The 17138-nt window shown below is 35.3% G+C and overlaps 1 protein-coding gene across 1 annotated transcript; it reads right to left on the bottom strand.

Moving 5' to 3' along the window:
- Positions 1–2211: 2211 nt before the first annotated feature.
- On the bottom strand, positions 2212–3138 carry LOC116144136 (putative UPF0481 protein At3g02645). Its single transcript, XM_031429591.1, has one exon. The coding sequence runs from the start codon at positions 3136–3138 to the stop codon at positions 2212–2214; it is 927 nt and encodes a 308-aa protein (XP_031285451.1).
- Positions 3139–17138: the final 14000 nt, after the last annotated feature.

The raw sequence follows: 17138 nt of genomic DNA, 5'->3' as shown, positions 1-17138 counted from the left end.
TACACGACTTACTAGCATACATATTTTTGAGTTTTTTCCATGCTTCTTGGGATGTCTTGGCTGTCGTTATGTAAGGAGTGATGGTAGTAGACATAGAGGCAAGATTAGCATTGAGGATCAGCTTATCTTGCCTAAGCAAGTGATTTCTCTTTGACTAGGATAAGGAAGTTCCATCAGAGACAGGGAGTATAGAGTCTCCATTGACATAGTCCATCAAGTCATAGCCAATTAGGAGTGCCTCAAATTGAGCGCGCCATTGAGAAAAGGTAGAGGGTGTGAGTTTCTCATTGATTTGTGCAATAATGTTGAAGACGACAAGAGGATTTTCAGTGGAGGAAATGGGTTGGTTGTTTGTTGCGGAAGCCATTTTAAGGATCGAAGACTCGTTTGAGGGTAGGACTCCTGATGCCATATAGAGAATAGAAGCTAAAGTTTCAATAAGAATAATTCCACACATTTGATTGATTCTATTCCATAGATATATATACAAAGCAACTAATCTATCTTAGGCAATATACAGCCATAAAAGCTAAGATTCTAACGGTTACAAAAGAATCAGATAATAGCGTATGCAAGATTTTAACCTATACTAATTACAGAGAATATCTTGATTGTGTGAGCTGTCCAGTTTTGAAATGCTTTCCTTAATAGATTTTTCTCCTTGCACAAACTGACAATAGAATTTGGAATTATTTTGGGGTTGCTTATGTTCCTTGATTCAACCATTTCTTTGAAGCTTGAGTTAGTGTGGATTCTTTGTGTGTCTGGTGGTTTGTTTTGGGTCGAAGATTGTTTAAAGAATGAATTGAGTTCTTTGATTGTATATAGACGCTATATTACTGCTCTTAAATAGCTATTGAGCTACTGCATTTGTGGTTGTGTACAGAGGAGCACATTCCAATAGTCACATTTCGTCCAAGGACTAGTTATACCTACAAAAGCAAAATGGTAATTAATGGCATTCTGTCCAATTTATATAAATAAAATTTTCATTGATTACATAGGACATGTGTCTTTTTTTCACAGAGGGGTATTTTAGGTTGTCTTATCAACCATAGTATAGCAATTGTGTGTAACGGAATAACATGCAACCTCCGAGGTACTAACTCAAAATGTCGAGTTGGTTGCACAAACCAATAATAAGTTTGACACCTCTATAAAATTTATTTAATCAAACATGGGGAGTTGGTGGTGCATGGTTTATCTTTGTTGCCAGAGGAAACAAAGCTGGGTAAAGCAAAAAATGGGGAGGTGGTGTCAGTGGCGTGGGCAAAGGCACGACGCTGGCAAATATGTTCAACAGTAAAAAAAATTCATTTCAATTTGACACTTAATATCCTTTTTGTCTTTCATTGTATTATTTAATTCATATAAGTTTAATACATGTTAACTTATTATTGGTTTGTGGTACCACCTCAGCATTTTAAGGTGGTACACCGAAGGTAGGGTAGCTTTTCTCGTCAACACAAGAGGAGAGATAGAAGAGTTAACTCACTATATTCATAAAAGTATTGCCCAATCGATTGATTTAAATCATGAAAAACCCATATATAACATTTTAACAAGACTGTAAAACTAGAATGTAGAGTTTAAATTCAACATTTACTTTTGCAACTGAAAAACAAATCCATCTCTAATACAATTTATTACTGTTATGCCTAAAAAATATAAGGGCTGACGTCAGGTCCAGTCAGCCTACAAGAGTCAGATCATGGGTACAACCATAGCCTGCTTCCGTCAGAATCGTGGGTGCGCGTCAGGCCAGCCAGGAGTTGTGGTAATCCCACGTATCCAACCCCTGCTCTAAATCGCGCAAATCACTCTGGAAGGTGGACAATGTGACATAAAGAAGGATTTGCACGGATAATCCCACCAACTTACAGATTTAGTGATCATTGCCTCAATGCATCCTACTATAAATTGGGAGCTCCTCTCTTATTAAGCCTACACTTGATTAATTACTCTCTCTTTCCCTAGAATTCTTAGCATTTGATACCTTATAATATTATTGTAAAGTCAGTCAGCTAAAAGCAACCTGACCCTTATCATCAATATAAGCATCAGTGGACGTAGGACTTGCTACCTTAGCATCCGAACCACTTTAAAAACTATCCCCATTGCATTTACTATCCTTTTCCTTTTGATTCATGTGTGTCCTTTGAGCCTGCTCAACATTTCACACGTGCGTTTCGTTGATGTAAAAATCACGCATCAACAATTACTAAAACCACAAAACTTGCTTAATGGAACAAATGGTTTGTATGGATGTAAGTAGTACAGTATAATTGCAGCAATAGTTCCAGTGCCTTTCCATGGATTGCTGAAATAAACACGCTTCAAGGTTGCCCTGGCATGGTTCCAACCATTATTATAATGTTCATTTAGATCCTTGACAATACCACTGTAACATGATTTACTTAAAGTAATGTTCAGGCCAAATCTATTAAACATCCGCACGATTGTAGCATTATCGCCTAGACTATTTAAAAGAATTCCTTTTTCAATAAGCAAATCTATATCCTTCTCTGTGTCGATAAGATCATCCATGAATTTGATATAGTTACAGATGTGAGGATTTGATGGATAGTGACACTGTTCGAATGCCATCACATTTCGTGTCACAGTTTCTGTGCCATCTTCTATTTCCATATGCGGAATTTTTAACTCAACGCCACTAAAGTATGGAATTGGGATTTTAAAATTTCTCTTTTCTCGTACTATGTTAAGTAAACAACCTCCTTTAATACCCTTAAGCTTCACTCCCGACTCGTTGAGTTTGACTGCTGAAGGTGAACCTGACAAATGAGGACCATATTCTTCAAGGAGATTTTGTGATAAATCATTTCTTCTCAAATCAGTGAAATGCTTAACTTCTGCTTGATAAGAAAGTTCTTCATTGGACAAGCTATCATAGAACTTACGAGGAAGACCAATGAAGTCATCAGGATAATTTTCTCTTTCAGATTTAGCTAAACTATAAAATTTCTCGAGGATGAAGTATGGAAGTTGATTTTCAGGTAGTTGCAAATCTAGTTCTAAACCAAATCTTAAGCGTGGTTTATCTAGCAAACAATCATTTTTGTCTTCCCAATCCTTCAAGAAGAGCTCGATGATGAAGATTGCATCATATAGAACCATTGTTATTTACTCAAGACTTAGAAGTTGGGAAGCTTCAGCGTAACAATTACGAATTTGTTGCTCGTTATCTTTTATGAATGTTAAAAGATCCTCCCATTGTTCCTCACTGATTCGCTTACCAAAATCTTTTTTATATCTTACTTTTTGTTTTTCCATTTCAGCCAACTTCTTGTTGTCATGGTGAAGAGGACCAATTGCAATTAATTGAGAAGTATAGACTCCGTCATTTATTTTGTGAAGATCTTTAGGAACCCTATAAATACAACACTCAGATGCAGGCTCTAACTTTTCGTCTATATCAATTTTCAACTCTTGGCGCTTATGCTTTTCAATGGAAGCATTTGATAAGCTATTCATTTCAACCCGCAAGTTCCTTTTACCCTATTAAAACAAATAATTAACAAAAAATGTTGACTTATGTATAAATAGTAGATTTCGAGGGTCATGATTGAAGAGCCTTGGTCTTCGAAGTCTCAAACTTTTGGTAGAGAAGAGTTGTGAATCGATTGTGTGAAAGGGAAAAAGAGATGTGTAAGTAGTGATGTGAAGCCAATCGCTGCAACTGTGAGTGGTTGCGTCAGTTGTGAGAATTGTATGGTTAACTTCATTGTGGATTTGTTATTTTCTTTGTGGTGACTATGGTCCCCATGGTTTTTCTATGTTTCGAGCTTTTGTGTTAAAAAAATCTTGGTGTCTTAAGGATGGTTGTTTTGTAAGTGTTCTGTCAACTTATGAAGATTGGGTGCATATTCCTTTTGATGTATGCATATTTGCTTCATTAAGCACAATCTTGTTTGCTGTTTGCACATGTTCTTGACATATTGTTACATGTGTACACATTTTATTGTTCATATGATCATAGTGATCTTACGTGTAAACATTTTATTAATCATTTCTTACAATATAGGTGTCTCATTCATTTTATCTTTTAAGATATTGAAAGAATTATGAAAACTATGATATCGTTTCACATTAATTGGGCAAATTAACCCTGGACATTAGTTCAAGACAGATCGTGTCGCTCTCATTTGGCTGATGGTCAACGGTATAAAAAAGGGCAAATAGTTGAGGAAATATCGATCAGATCTTTCTTCTCTATTAGTGTGATTTTGGGTTTGTAAAACCCCCCTCTAGTCAGGTATCCTCTGAATATCCCTCAATGAGAATCCCGAGGATACATGTCTGGAGAACAAGTTGTATTTAGATAAATCTGTGTAAGGATAATAATAATAATATCCAAAACATGCATATAAAATATCACGCAGGATCTAAACTTATAATTTACAAACTTTAAGAAATTACACAATCAAAACATATTTATAGGGTGGAAGCTTCCAAATGTATTTCACAAATATTTATCATTTACATATTTACATCAAGATAAAAACATCGAGATGATAATAAATCATCTCCCCTCACGTGTAGTCCCGCTGTCTCTAGCATCCCTCGCTTCTATACATACCTGCAAAGCAATTACAATGAAAGGGTGAGCGCTAATCGCTCAGTAAGGAATGATCCGTTTCATTCTGAATGTACTGTTTGATCTTTATTTAAACATATTATTAACACGTCCCTTATCTTTTCATCTAGGGATACTTCCCTTTTTATTACTAATTCATATGCTTTTCATCATTTTATCCCATGGCTATATAAACATCAATGTGTACACATACAAATAAGTATGTAAACATAGTACACACACACACATGTCATGACATACATCTAAAATCATCTAACATGAGTATAAATCATCTCATGATGTAAATAACATCATAACTCATGTAATGCAACTAAATGCATATGAAACATTTAACGTCTAGCTGATCGACCTTCTTAGCATCTTAAGCACTTCATACATCTAGCCTCAAATTTCATCCAGAGCTTATATCATCGGGAGGCGTGCTTACGCGTTATTTAGCATCTAAAGCATATATTCATCTTTCCTCAACCGCTATACGAGTATATGCTTATCGTTTTTTCATTGGTCTATATGCATCTCTGTCATGTCTATTGCATCTCTAACATCTTATGGCATGTAAATTCATATTTTGGTGAGCTTAATACTTTAATTCATCTATGGATTATCAACCCATTTACATTACCTCTTGCTCACATACATCTCTTAACACATGTATTACATTGCATCTTCATGACATTTCATAACATTAATCATGCATTGACATCATGACCATGTATATCTTTCAAAGATCATCTAACTAATGGTAAACATTAGTACATGGCATAATTACAATAATACATTAATAATCAATTCTAATCATAAGAATTGATTATGTTAAATCTTAAACTTTAATAACCAGTTATGCTTCAGGCCATTTTCTATCCTTTTCTCAAACGAATTGGCTCTTGGCATAAACATAAAAGTTATAGGTCTCTTTCTTAGCTTTCTAATTCTTCAAGAATCATCTCATTTGATTTTTATAACTCAAGTTATGGTCGAAATACTGAAGCAGGGTTAACAAACCCCTAAGCCCATTAAATCTGAATTTTCATATTACTATGCCACATCAATTCCTATTGACATTAACCATAGGTTAACTTTTGGATCAAATAAACCGCCCCTTAATAGTCTTTAACATCTTAAAGGAAGTGTAAAATCTCATTTCCATAATTATCCATTATTGCATAACATTGTAAGCTAATGCATACAACACATCAACACTCCAATAGCAACCATTCAACACCATGTGGCCTCCAATACTACAATTTTTGCCACAATCATATCCACACTTCATTTTATTCAATCAAACATAACAACTCATAAAACATAAAGAGCAATAACTTCATGTATAATGAATTCAAGGCAATAAGTAGAATAATGAGTTCAACTACATTGCCATCAACTATCTGCCTTAAAGCCTTAATTTAAGGTTTCATAAAAATCTACAAACCCTACATAAACCCTAAAGTCATGGGAGGTTCTTCCTTACCTTTTTAAAGACTTCCTCCAACAAATCCTTTGCCTTTGACTCTTTTACACCTTAATCCTACATATATAACATTATACCTCAACATCTACCTCAATCTTCAAATCACATCAAACTAAGTTTTTAATCTTACCTTAAACCGTTCAAATTGAAGATCCAAGGCTCCTATCTGTTCTCCTTGAAAAATTAAGCAAAACTCCTTAAAACTTAGAGAAAGAAAGCTTGTTTCATGGAAGATTTGAGAGAAAATGGAAAAATGTTGAAGAAAGGCTCTCTCCTTTGCTTGAACGAATTTCATCTCATTTATAGGAAAATATTTCATTTATTTTCCAAATTATGCAATTGGCCCATTATTTTAATTGTATAACTCATAAGTCCTTAATTCTTCATATAAGGGCATTTTGGTCATTTCACACTAGACATAATTATTACTAATTGATGCCATTAAATGCAATGAAGCCTACTCATCCTTGACTTTTTCAATGCTTATCTATAGGCAAAATAACCATTTTGCCCCTAAGCCTCTCTATGGATAATTGATTCATACCGTTCCAAATGAATTGACTATTTTGTCCTTAGTTAGATTTTATGCTTTTTAACATAAAATTAACATCTAAAGGACTATTTTGAGTTAGGAATATACCTTTGATATCTTGGATATTACAGGTGTTGTAAAATCAGGTTAGGGCTTGTTCACTATGGTCATCTATCTGTAATTCTAGGCAGTAGTTAGATTGAAGGTTGCATTTCCTTCAAGGGCTAGAGTAGTGCTCTAGTGTCTGGTGAGTTACAGTGAAGGGTTTACAGTGTTTAAGTTTGAGTTTTGTCTCCATTATGATTAGTAGATCAAGATTGTATTTCTTGTGTAATTTGTTGATAATCCTAGTGCATGAGCTCCTTATTTCAGAGTTCAACATGGATGTAATCTATCCAACATTTTATAGGTGAACCACTTTAAAAAGATTGCCTTTTGTGTGTGTGATTGTTCGTTCTTGATTAGTGTTAAATTAGTTCTGAATTGTGAATTGACTCAGATTGCAACAGTGGTATTAGAGCCTGGGTCCTAGGGTTTTTGTTAGAATAGATGCCCTAGAGCCAATCAATTATTGTAGAATTGACTCTTTGTAATAATGTTATTAATCAGTAATAAAGGCATTTTATTCTATATCGCGTAATCATTATTATTGCAATATGTATTGATAATGTCCTTAGAATGGTAGAACTGTGACGAGGGTATCAAGTGGTTTCAGATCTTGATAGTGAGAACCCTATGAGCACATATGGTGGCCATTCTAGAAATGTCCGTAGCCCTAGTATTATTCTGAAGTAAGGGCACAGATAATACGGTAAGTGATCATAGTGTTGAACGACCCTGTCGAAAGGTAGTGACTGATCTCACTTGTCAAGGTTGTTTGGTGATAACCTGGTGCACACATGGGTGTTTGTTGTAGGCGATTACACCACAGCAAGTTCACTGGACGACCCACCAGAGGATTCCATATGGATGGTAACCCTGGTGTCTATGGAACAAATCCTCTAACGAATGGTGGTGCATGTGATCCTTAGACTTGAGATCATCGGAGCGCCTTGTGCACCGATTGGTGTAGTTTGACACTAGCCTAACACAGTTCTTTTCAGAGCATCAATACAGTGGTGATTGGCTGCATCAAGGAGTGTATCAAGACTATGGTGGATTGACAAAGGATTCATCACTCCCAGGTACGGAGAAGTTATCTCACGCACGTTCAGTATATGGCAATGACACTAAAACTATGGCCACAGTGGGATTGAGTTATTGCTCTATCCAGATTATAATACGGGTCATTGGTCCAGAAACTGAATATATAATATCGAGAGTAACCGAAGGTTGACACTATTTCTATGCTTCGTCTCGTCGAGATAACGTATGATGAAAGGATCGAATTGTACGGTAACCATCGTTGACAGTAGCTACTCTTGCTGAATCCGAATCTATCGGTGGCCATGATGCCTTGCTAGGGGCCAATCTTGGTCTGTGTATTAGTAAGACGATTAATTGTGTTAACTGCGATACTATACACTGTCGGTATAGATGAGGAGCCTATGTGTCACACCATAGAAGATAATTTAAGAGCCAAGAAGAAAGAATGACGTTTTCGTCTTTTTAGGCGAATGGTATTTTGGTAATTTTACAGTGCAATTAAATTTGCTGAGGTTTTTAGCCTTTTATTTAATTTGTTAGAAAATTAAATAAGTGAAATGACGGTTAAATGTGTGTTCGCACATATTTAATTAAATCATCATTATTGTTAAATGTTAATTAAATATTAATTGATTTTCAATTGAGATAATGATGAATTAAATTAGAATATCTAATTGGGAGTGTTTGGCAACATGGGGTGTTTGGGTTGAGCCCAATCCATTCCATGTGGGAATAGGGCAACTTAGTTTGCCTATAAAAGAAAATGTGTGTGTGAATTAAACAAGGATTTTTATTAGTTCATTTTCAATTAAAACAAACACACACAGCAACCTATACATTCTCTCACGCCACTTTCACTATTTGATTGAAAAATCAATACTTCTTTCTTCTTGATTTCTTAAGGCCAGGAGGATCTAGCAAATCCCTTCTTGGTTCTTGGTGGTTGTCTTCGTGTGGACTTCTTGGTTCGATCCTATACTTGGATCGGTAACAAACACGTTCAGAGACAATATTGGTGGAGCCTCCAACGTGGGTATGAATCTAAACTTTAGATTTATTTTATTTTCTGCAGATTCTTGATATTATACATAACTGTAAAATTTGTGCCTTGATTTTGGGCTTTAAGGAACGATCTACGGTTGTATAAAATTTTGTTTTCCGCTGGCAACCGGGTCATTTCCTAACATCATCTAGTTCTAAGATCGATTCAATTTCATGACGAATTTGAAATTCTAGGGTTTGTCAAATTTTGAGGTTTTTCGATTTAGAGGGTTCTAGATCACTAGGGCTTTGAATCTTGCTAGTCTTGGGTCAATTCTGAATTTCTCTAAGATTTACCTCGATCACATAGGTGTTAAGTCAGAAACACAAATCAATGAGTCAATCTTGAAACTTCTAGGGTTCACTATCAACATTAGAGCCATGAGCATGATGCATATGGAGATCTCCCAAATACAATGGGAAGATCGATTTCAACACATGGAAGAGGAAGATGAAGGCCCTTATTTCCCACAACAAGGTAGAGATTGCTCTGGAGAAGGACACCACTAAGTGGCCGAGGAGAAACTGAAAAGGAAGTCAGAAGTTGACGAGGAGACCTATAACTTATCATCATGAATAGAGCGACTCCGGCCACCCTCCGGAAGTGGTGGCCCCTTATTTAATGGGTGGGTGCGGTGTTTTTGTTATTTTTAATGTTCTATTATAAGGGTGTTAGTAAATAAACAACCTAGGAGGGTATTTTTAATTTCAAATCCTACCTCATAATACCACCAAATTTTACTTTTTTCAAATTATTATTTTAAAAATATCAGAATATGAACCAAACGCACCCGTTGATTTGCTTAGACTGCCAAGTGGCACTTATTTGCATTGTAACCTGAAGCCTATACACATGTAAACAACTATTTTAACATAGTAACCAAGGGAATCAAAAAGCATGTCAATAGATAGAAGAGGTTAAAAAACCGAGTAAAACAAACAATAAAATGCTTTTATAACTCAATAAACAAATCAATATTTGTTGCTTTTAATTTTATTATCTGCTCTAAGAGAAACTAGATTATCAGCAATGTAACCTATTTCCATCATTTGGTGATTCATCATGCTAATATTGGACATAAGAGAAATAAATTTTGCAACAAGGGGCTCATGTTTGTTTCCGAGGTTGAATATTTATAGCAGAGTCTGGCTTATTATTGACCTGATAACCATTATTAGAAGTTCAGGTAACAGAGGACCACATAACTTTCAAAAGCATGTGAAAAGCCAAGATTGAATTATAGAAAATAGTAATAATAATTCGAAATGCTACTTTTCCACCATAGTTTTTTTCTTTTTCTTTCTCTTATCTCTGAAGAAGGATGTAATTATTTTCTAAAAATATTCCTAATAATTTGACTATTGTGCTTTGGAGCAAAGACAACTCACAACTAATTCTTGGTTTTCCTTTCACTATAGTCCATCTCGAACCAGGCTAATATTTTGGTAAGATTTGAACTTCTTTCGCTCGATCCAATGGTTCTGGGTCTTGGCCAGAACTTTTCCTGAAACTCATGAATTGCAACGTCCGCGACCTATAGGGTCCAAATAACTTATCTCGACCCTTTACGCCAACTCTCACTCATCTATTATAAATCATTTATTGTCCACCACACATATCCTGCATCCACACATTTTTTCATAAGAAAAGTTAATCCAACAAAACCAATTCAATGTCTTACATTATTGTATTAATGTGACCATAATTTTGATAGAAATTAATGAGAATATAATTAATTAGCATAAATCCTTTTCAATTTCGTTTCCAGAATATTGCAGTAATCATTGTTATCAAACTTAACCTTCGTCATATTAGCACAGTCTAACCTGATAGACCATAATCATTTCTTGTAATAGCCACTTTCTATTCAAATCTCATAATGAAATATATATAAATAATTAAAGAAATTAGGTCCAAATTTTTTTTTATTAAATTATTATATTATTCTTTACAAACATATTCATTTTTACACAAAATTATAATGTGTACAAAGTCATCAAAAACATAATGGACAGTGTAACCGCTTCTCCTCGAGCGCCGACGTCCTCCGACCATGTCCTCACCTAGATCCTGCAAACATAGGAAAAACACGGGATGAGCACTAACAATGCTCATAAGTAAATCCTCTACTCATCTATCCCGTAACTCTCTCTCTCTAATTCTTTCCTTACAACTTCTCATTCAATTTCTCTTTGGTACTTCTCTCTCTCTTTCTCTTTTCTCTTAGAACTCTTTTCTATTAACTCTCTTTAGTAAGTCATGGCCCCATCTTACCGGGGGCATGGCCAGGACTTGCTCCCACTCTACGTGACCTCTACTCATTTACAGGTCGGACAGGGTTAGCATGGATTCAGACACCTTGGCCACGTGAGTGTATAATCTCTCTCTCGGATACTCGGGTATAGCCCTCATCCGCATGCACTCTTACGGCTATACCACTTCTCTATCTCATACTCATGCCGCTCTCTCAATGCGGCGTACATGTGAGAATACTCTACCCATTACTCACGGGTTCCCATCGCACAACCTACTCTATTCTCTTTTTTTTTCTTTGTTCTCTAATGCTTAATCTCTCTTTCTCTTTACTCTTAAAGAACTTATACTCAAATTCTCTACTATGTCTCAAGCTACTTCTTAAGTGCTAAAAATGCGTATGGATAGCTCATGCTCACTAATGCACTTATGAAATGCCAAATACAAGATTTTCTCAAAATAGTCATTCTGCACAGGTCACACTAAAAAGGCAAACTTGCGTTATACACCTCGGATTGCTCGGTTTTGGTCCGTTTTAAAGCTTAGAAACAGGGCTATAACTTCTATGTTTTGGTCTAAACCCAATTCAATCCTAAATGCCCAAAAATCACTTAGAACGTCCGCGGCTGTGACAGGGCAGATTTCACTTAGGCATTTCATCAGCCAATTCATGTGCATAAAAACACTCTACATAATTACTACTATACTTCATTCTCTAGCCATCCAAATGGGAGAAAACTCCTCATCAATACCATAACCCTGTCAAGAAAAGCACTTCCAAAAATTTCATACAAACTCCTCCAACTTCACTCAATTTCCATCTCTCATCACACATAAAAAACACTTCTCATAATACTCTTCATCTCAAGTTAATTCTCAACACATAACATACTTATACAAGCATACATCTCTACTCAATCTCTAAATCTCTACTCAAAAACTTATTCAAGACTCAAGTTGGTTGGATTTACTTACCTTGTGAAAAAGTGACTTCTCTAGCACTTTTCCTTTCCTTTGTTGTCTTGTCTCCTCTCTACAACTCAAACAACAACAAGAACAATAACAACCAAATGACTTCACATATAACTAAAGAAAACTCATATCTAAAGCATGAATCCTTACCTTAGGATGCTTTAGATGAAATGTCTACTCAAAATTACTCAAAAGCTCTCTTAAAATCTTGGAAGATTGATGAGAAATTGAGAGAAATTAGGCAAATGGAAGAGGCGGTGGAAATGAATGAATAAAGGGTTTCTCTACACTTTAACTCCTTTTGGCTCATATTATAAGCATCATTTCCCATTTTGCCCTTGCCCTTCCTTAGAAATTCCATCTATATCCTTTGATTCTTTACAAATACACCCCCATCCAAACACAATCTCTACTAAATTTCCTTACATTTTACTCCACACTTTTCTACTAATTAGGGGTAGAATGGTCATTGTGCCCCAAAAGAAGAATTCTCTAGAAAACTCAAGAAACTTTTTATTAGGCTCGTCGCCGCGCGAAACACTTTCCGTCGCCTTGGCGAAATAGGGCAGAACTTACCCGTGGGTGCAGCTCTTCCTCACCGCGGCGAAGCTTCTTCTCGCCCCGCGAAGATTGGATTTCAAACTTCACCAAAACTCAACCAATTTCAAGGCAACCATTCAACCAACTCAACCATGACAACAAACAAACTCAATGAGCTGAAACATAACTTTGACAAATACAGCAAATCTTAAGTACGTACCTCAAGTGGGATATTACATTTTCTAACATATAGAAAGATGATAACACTAGAAATTAGGGATGGGCGTGGGCTGGGTTGGGACTGGGGACCCCATTCCCGGTCCCCGTTACCCACTACCCATGACCGTCCCGGTAGGCGCGGGTTTTTTCTCACTCCCATCCCATCCCGTGGGGATGGAATCACTCCCATCCCCTCCCGGCCTGGCCCATAAACGGCTTCGTGGGGAATTCCTCACCGCGGGGATTTATCCCTCGAACAGATAAGTTGAAATGTTGGATTTTGGAGTACTCAACACTCCAATAAGAATTATACAGTAATTATTCAATCTAACATTATTTATTCGGTAAATTGCTGAATTATTCAATTGTATGGAAGTTTAGGTTTAGTTACCCATGTTAATTATATAACTAAATTCAATCATAACATAATTTACTAGGTAAATTGATGAATTATTCATGAAACCTATCTCCACTACAACTAATAAATAGTCGATTTGTGAATGGGACAAAATCATATTTATTGATCAATTAATTAATTACAAGGATAATTGAATTTGTGTAATTTGTAAGTCGTTGAGCAATTGTATATATCTTACATTGGTTTGTAAATTGTAATAATCTAATCAAATTTTATTTCTAGGCCATATATTATATTTTATAAAAATAAAGTAAAAATACATATTTAATTATTAACTTCCTCGTTTAATTATTTTCTATAATTTAATACAAATATAGAAAGTTTATAAAAGTAAATATCATAATTTAGATACATTACTTAAAATCATAATTTAAACTTTAACTTTATATCCAATCTTGTAACAGGAAAAATAATATATATATATAAAATCTCAAAAAGTGGGCGGGGATCCCTCCCCTGGCCCGTCCCTGGATGTTATTCCCTACCGCAGGGCCGGGCAAACGCCTATCTCTGCTAGAAATAGGGCTAATAGATAGATGACCTAGAAGTTGTATCGCATAAAACTTGTTATTGTTATTCCCAACATTTGTCTGATTAGCATGGCATCAAGATATCATCACCCAGCATCATACAATCCAATTCAATTTAATTCTAAAAAATGGAGCCAGAAAAAAAAAAAAAAAAACACTGAACAAGTTTCTATTATTAATATGCGTTTGGCACCAAAATACGCCCTGCAATCAATCTACTAAAAACATCTATGGCAACTACACGACTTGCCTGTTGAAAAACATGATACTGAATCTTTAAATGATCTGGAAGTCACTGATCCGAGACCGCAGCACCTTCTTGGTTGCCTTTAAATTTTTATCCTTACTGCTATCATCTACCTCTTCTTTAACTACCAAAAAAACCGCAAAAAGTAACAAAATGAACCGTCACAACTGCTGAACCAATTGAATCATAAATAAATACCTTGAAGAGTGCCCTTAGAGCCGTTCTCGTCCACATCTTTATAAATCCTCTCAAAAAGTTCTTTCTTGGTCCCAGTTTTGGTTAACCCTCGAAGATCAGCTTGTTCGCGTAATTGCTTAGCACCCACTTGTCGAAATTCCTCAATAGCCATTATTTTCTCTGACTCATTTGACTGTTCCTCGGTGGACTCCCTTGCTCTCTTCCTGCTACCCATTGACCGCTTTTTTTTTTTTCTTCTTCCATAATTTCAACCAGTCTTTGTATCTGTAACCATGGAAGATAACAATCTGATATGTATCAGCACCTGTGTGCTCTGCTCACGGTGCAGAACCAACCCACTCTCAATTCACGGTATTGAGAAGACCAAACAACTGTTTGCAAAACTCTTTCCTTCCCTTTCCAAAACAACTCATGGTTACATATAGGCAACCGCATACAACCTCGGAAATATGCATGTCCCATAATAATGAAAAACATTAATCACAAAAGACAAACAACCAAGCAAATAAAAGTAGCAGACAAAAGTCTGATAATAGTCTGATAGTAAAACAATAAATGATAATGAGATCAAATCCCGTGAATCAAGCAATGTAATCGGCCAACTTAATATTTGGTTTACTGGTTCTTGTGCTTCTTCTACGTGATGCCGTGACCTCTTCTATATTCGTATCACAATCATAAGTTGCAGTCTTGTAAAAGTAAGATTAACTTACGAAGGGAAAAGGACTGACCAAAATGGCCTTGGTTCCCGCAGTACTGAGTCCCTGTTCGGCGAGCTTGGCTCGGAGCTGATCTACTTTGAGGTTACTCGCCATCAATTTATAATTTTCTGTGATTATTAATTCCAAGCACAAAAGAACGAATGTCTTTTGTGAAGCTTTCGCTGGGAAAAAATCACGCTGCAATTTTGAAGTGGAAGGGAGAAGAGATGGTATATATGATTTCCACAAGTGAAGTGGGAAAGCACGCAATCGTTTCCGAGAAGGAACTTATTCTAGGAGTGGAAAAAACCGGTTAACCAAACCAGTTAACCCTAAAATTCAACCGAATCAGTTTTTGGTTTTTTATTTTATTTTTAAAATTGAACCGAAACCAGTCAGTTTTCTTTGTAAAACGGTTGCTAATCGGACCAAAAATTCGGTTCGGTTAACTGGTTTACTCAAATAGACTGAAGTACTGAGTACTATGAAATTTTTTAAAAATTGAAAAACATAATATTATTTTTTTATTCACTAAACCAGTTTACAAATTCGGTTTCGGTTAATTGTTTTGATTTTTTTTCAAAAAACTGAAACCAAACCAAATATTCGGTTAAAAAATAGGCAAACCCAAACCAAACCAAAACCAGAAAAAACCGAATTTTCAGACAGATTTTTCGGTTTGGTTCAGTCCAGTTTTTGGTTTTTTTTCCGCCTCTGCTATTCAGCAAGCTTTGGCAATGCATTTGGAGCTTTATAAAATATTTTAAATTCAAAAAACCACATCAACCGTCATTAAGAATGTAATTTCGAAAACAATAATGCTACAAACACTAAAGACTTGCACTGAAATTTTGAACAGAATGATGTGTCATGTAATGTTCTTTCTAACTAGTAGTTCTTTGGAAAAAATATAAATAAAACTCAGTAAACATATTATAGAAAATATAAATATGTATATAAGTATGAAATAGAGGGCCAATAACTAATTTTCTTTATACACAAATCTGTACATCAAGTAATAAATTCACAAAAATAAACTCAAAAATATAGTCCGACAGTGTTGCCTTTCTCCTCCAATACTTGACATCCCATCCGACCACATCTCATCCACTACCTGCAAAAACAATGAAATCAACGGGGTGAGCACTAATTGCTCAGTTAGTAAACCCACAGTACTTTTATTCTTTCTCCGTTATTCAGATTCTGAATTTTCTTTCCTTACACCAAGCTTCTCTATTCTTCTCTGTTTTTCTAAGATTCTAGTTTCTCACTTACCGACATGTAAGCACAAATATAGAAATTAACTCGGGATAGTAGAAATGGCATGATGCATATGCACAATGCATAAACTTTTCTATGCAATGCAATTTTTTTTTTTTTTTTCTATTTCAATTTTCTCTTTTCTATTTCTCTTTTTTCTTTTCTGTTTCTCTTCTCTTCTCTTCTCTTCTTTCTTTCTTTTCTATTCTTTCTTTTCTTTTCTATTCTTTCTTTTCTTTTATTTCTTTGCTGATCGGACTCAGTTGAGGCATGGATTCAGAACCCTGCCCATGTGAGTGTATTCTCAAATTCTTTCTTGGGTACAGTCCTCATACACATGCACTTCTAACAAACAGTACAAATTCTTCTTTCTTATTCTTAGGCCGCTCACTAAAGGCGGTGTGCATGTGGGGTTATTCTTCTTCTCTGTCACTCATAGGTTCCCTATCCCAACAACCTTCTCTTCTCTTATCTTTTTATATTTCTTTAAGAAAAATTTCAGATTTGAATTATTCTTTAATTATATTTCTTTAAACAATAATTCTACATTTAATTTCTTTTGTTTCTTTCCCTTTATTCTTTAATGTTCTCATACATGTGTATGTGCATGAAAATATGCTCATTCTTTGCTATTCTTTCTAAATGCAGTTGTGCAAATGTGAGAATACATTATGATATATAAAGATAATATTATGGAACTAATATTCTCTACCAACAACATTTCCATAACAAGGTAATAATCTAACATACTCATATATGCACTTCACTTTGAAATCTCATTAAACACCTTACATGCACATACAGACCCTAAAATTGATTACACTTCCACGTATTTCTCAAGTTACAAAAATTGGAGCAAACAACTCCCTAAAGCCAACAATCAACCTAGCTGAATTTCATTCTCCACCTTTCCACATCCATTCTTTCATTTTTCATCCAAAATCCCATTAAAGCAACATACATATAAATACATTATTTCTCATCTCATACCAAT

Source organism: Pistacia vera, unplaced genomic scaffold (assembly GCF_008641045.1).
Source record: "Pistacia vera cultivar Batoury unplaced genomic scaffold, PisVer_v2 Contig439, whole genome shotgun sequence".
NCBI classification, from domain to species: domain Eukaryota; kingdom Viridiplantae; phylum Streptophyta; class Magnoliopsida; order Sapindales; family Anacardiaceae; genus Pistacia; species Pistacia vera.
Note: the sequence above shows the minus strand (reverse complement) of the source record. Positions and strands in the feature narration are given on the sequence as shown.

Bases quoted from the DNA above. Each gene is read 5' to 3' on its own strand.
- LOC116144136 (XM_031429591.1), bottom strand. From the start codon at position 3,138: ATGGTTCTATATGATGCAATCTTCATCATCGAGCTCTTCTTGAAGGAT.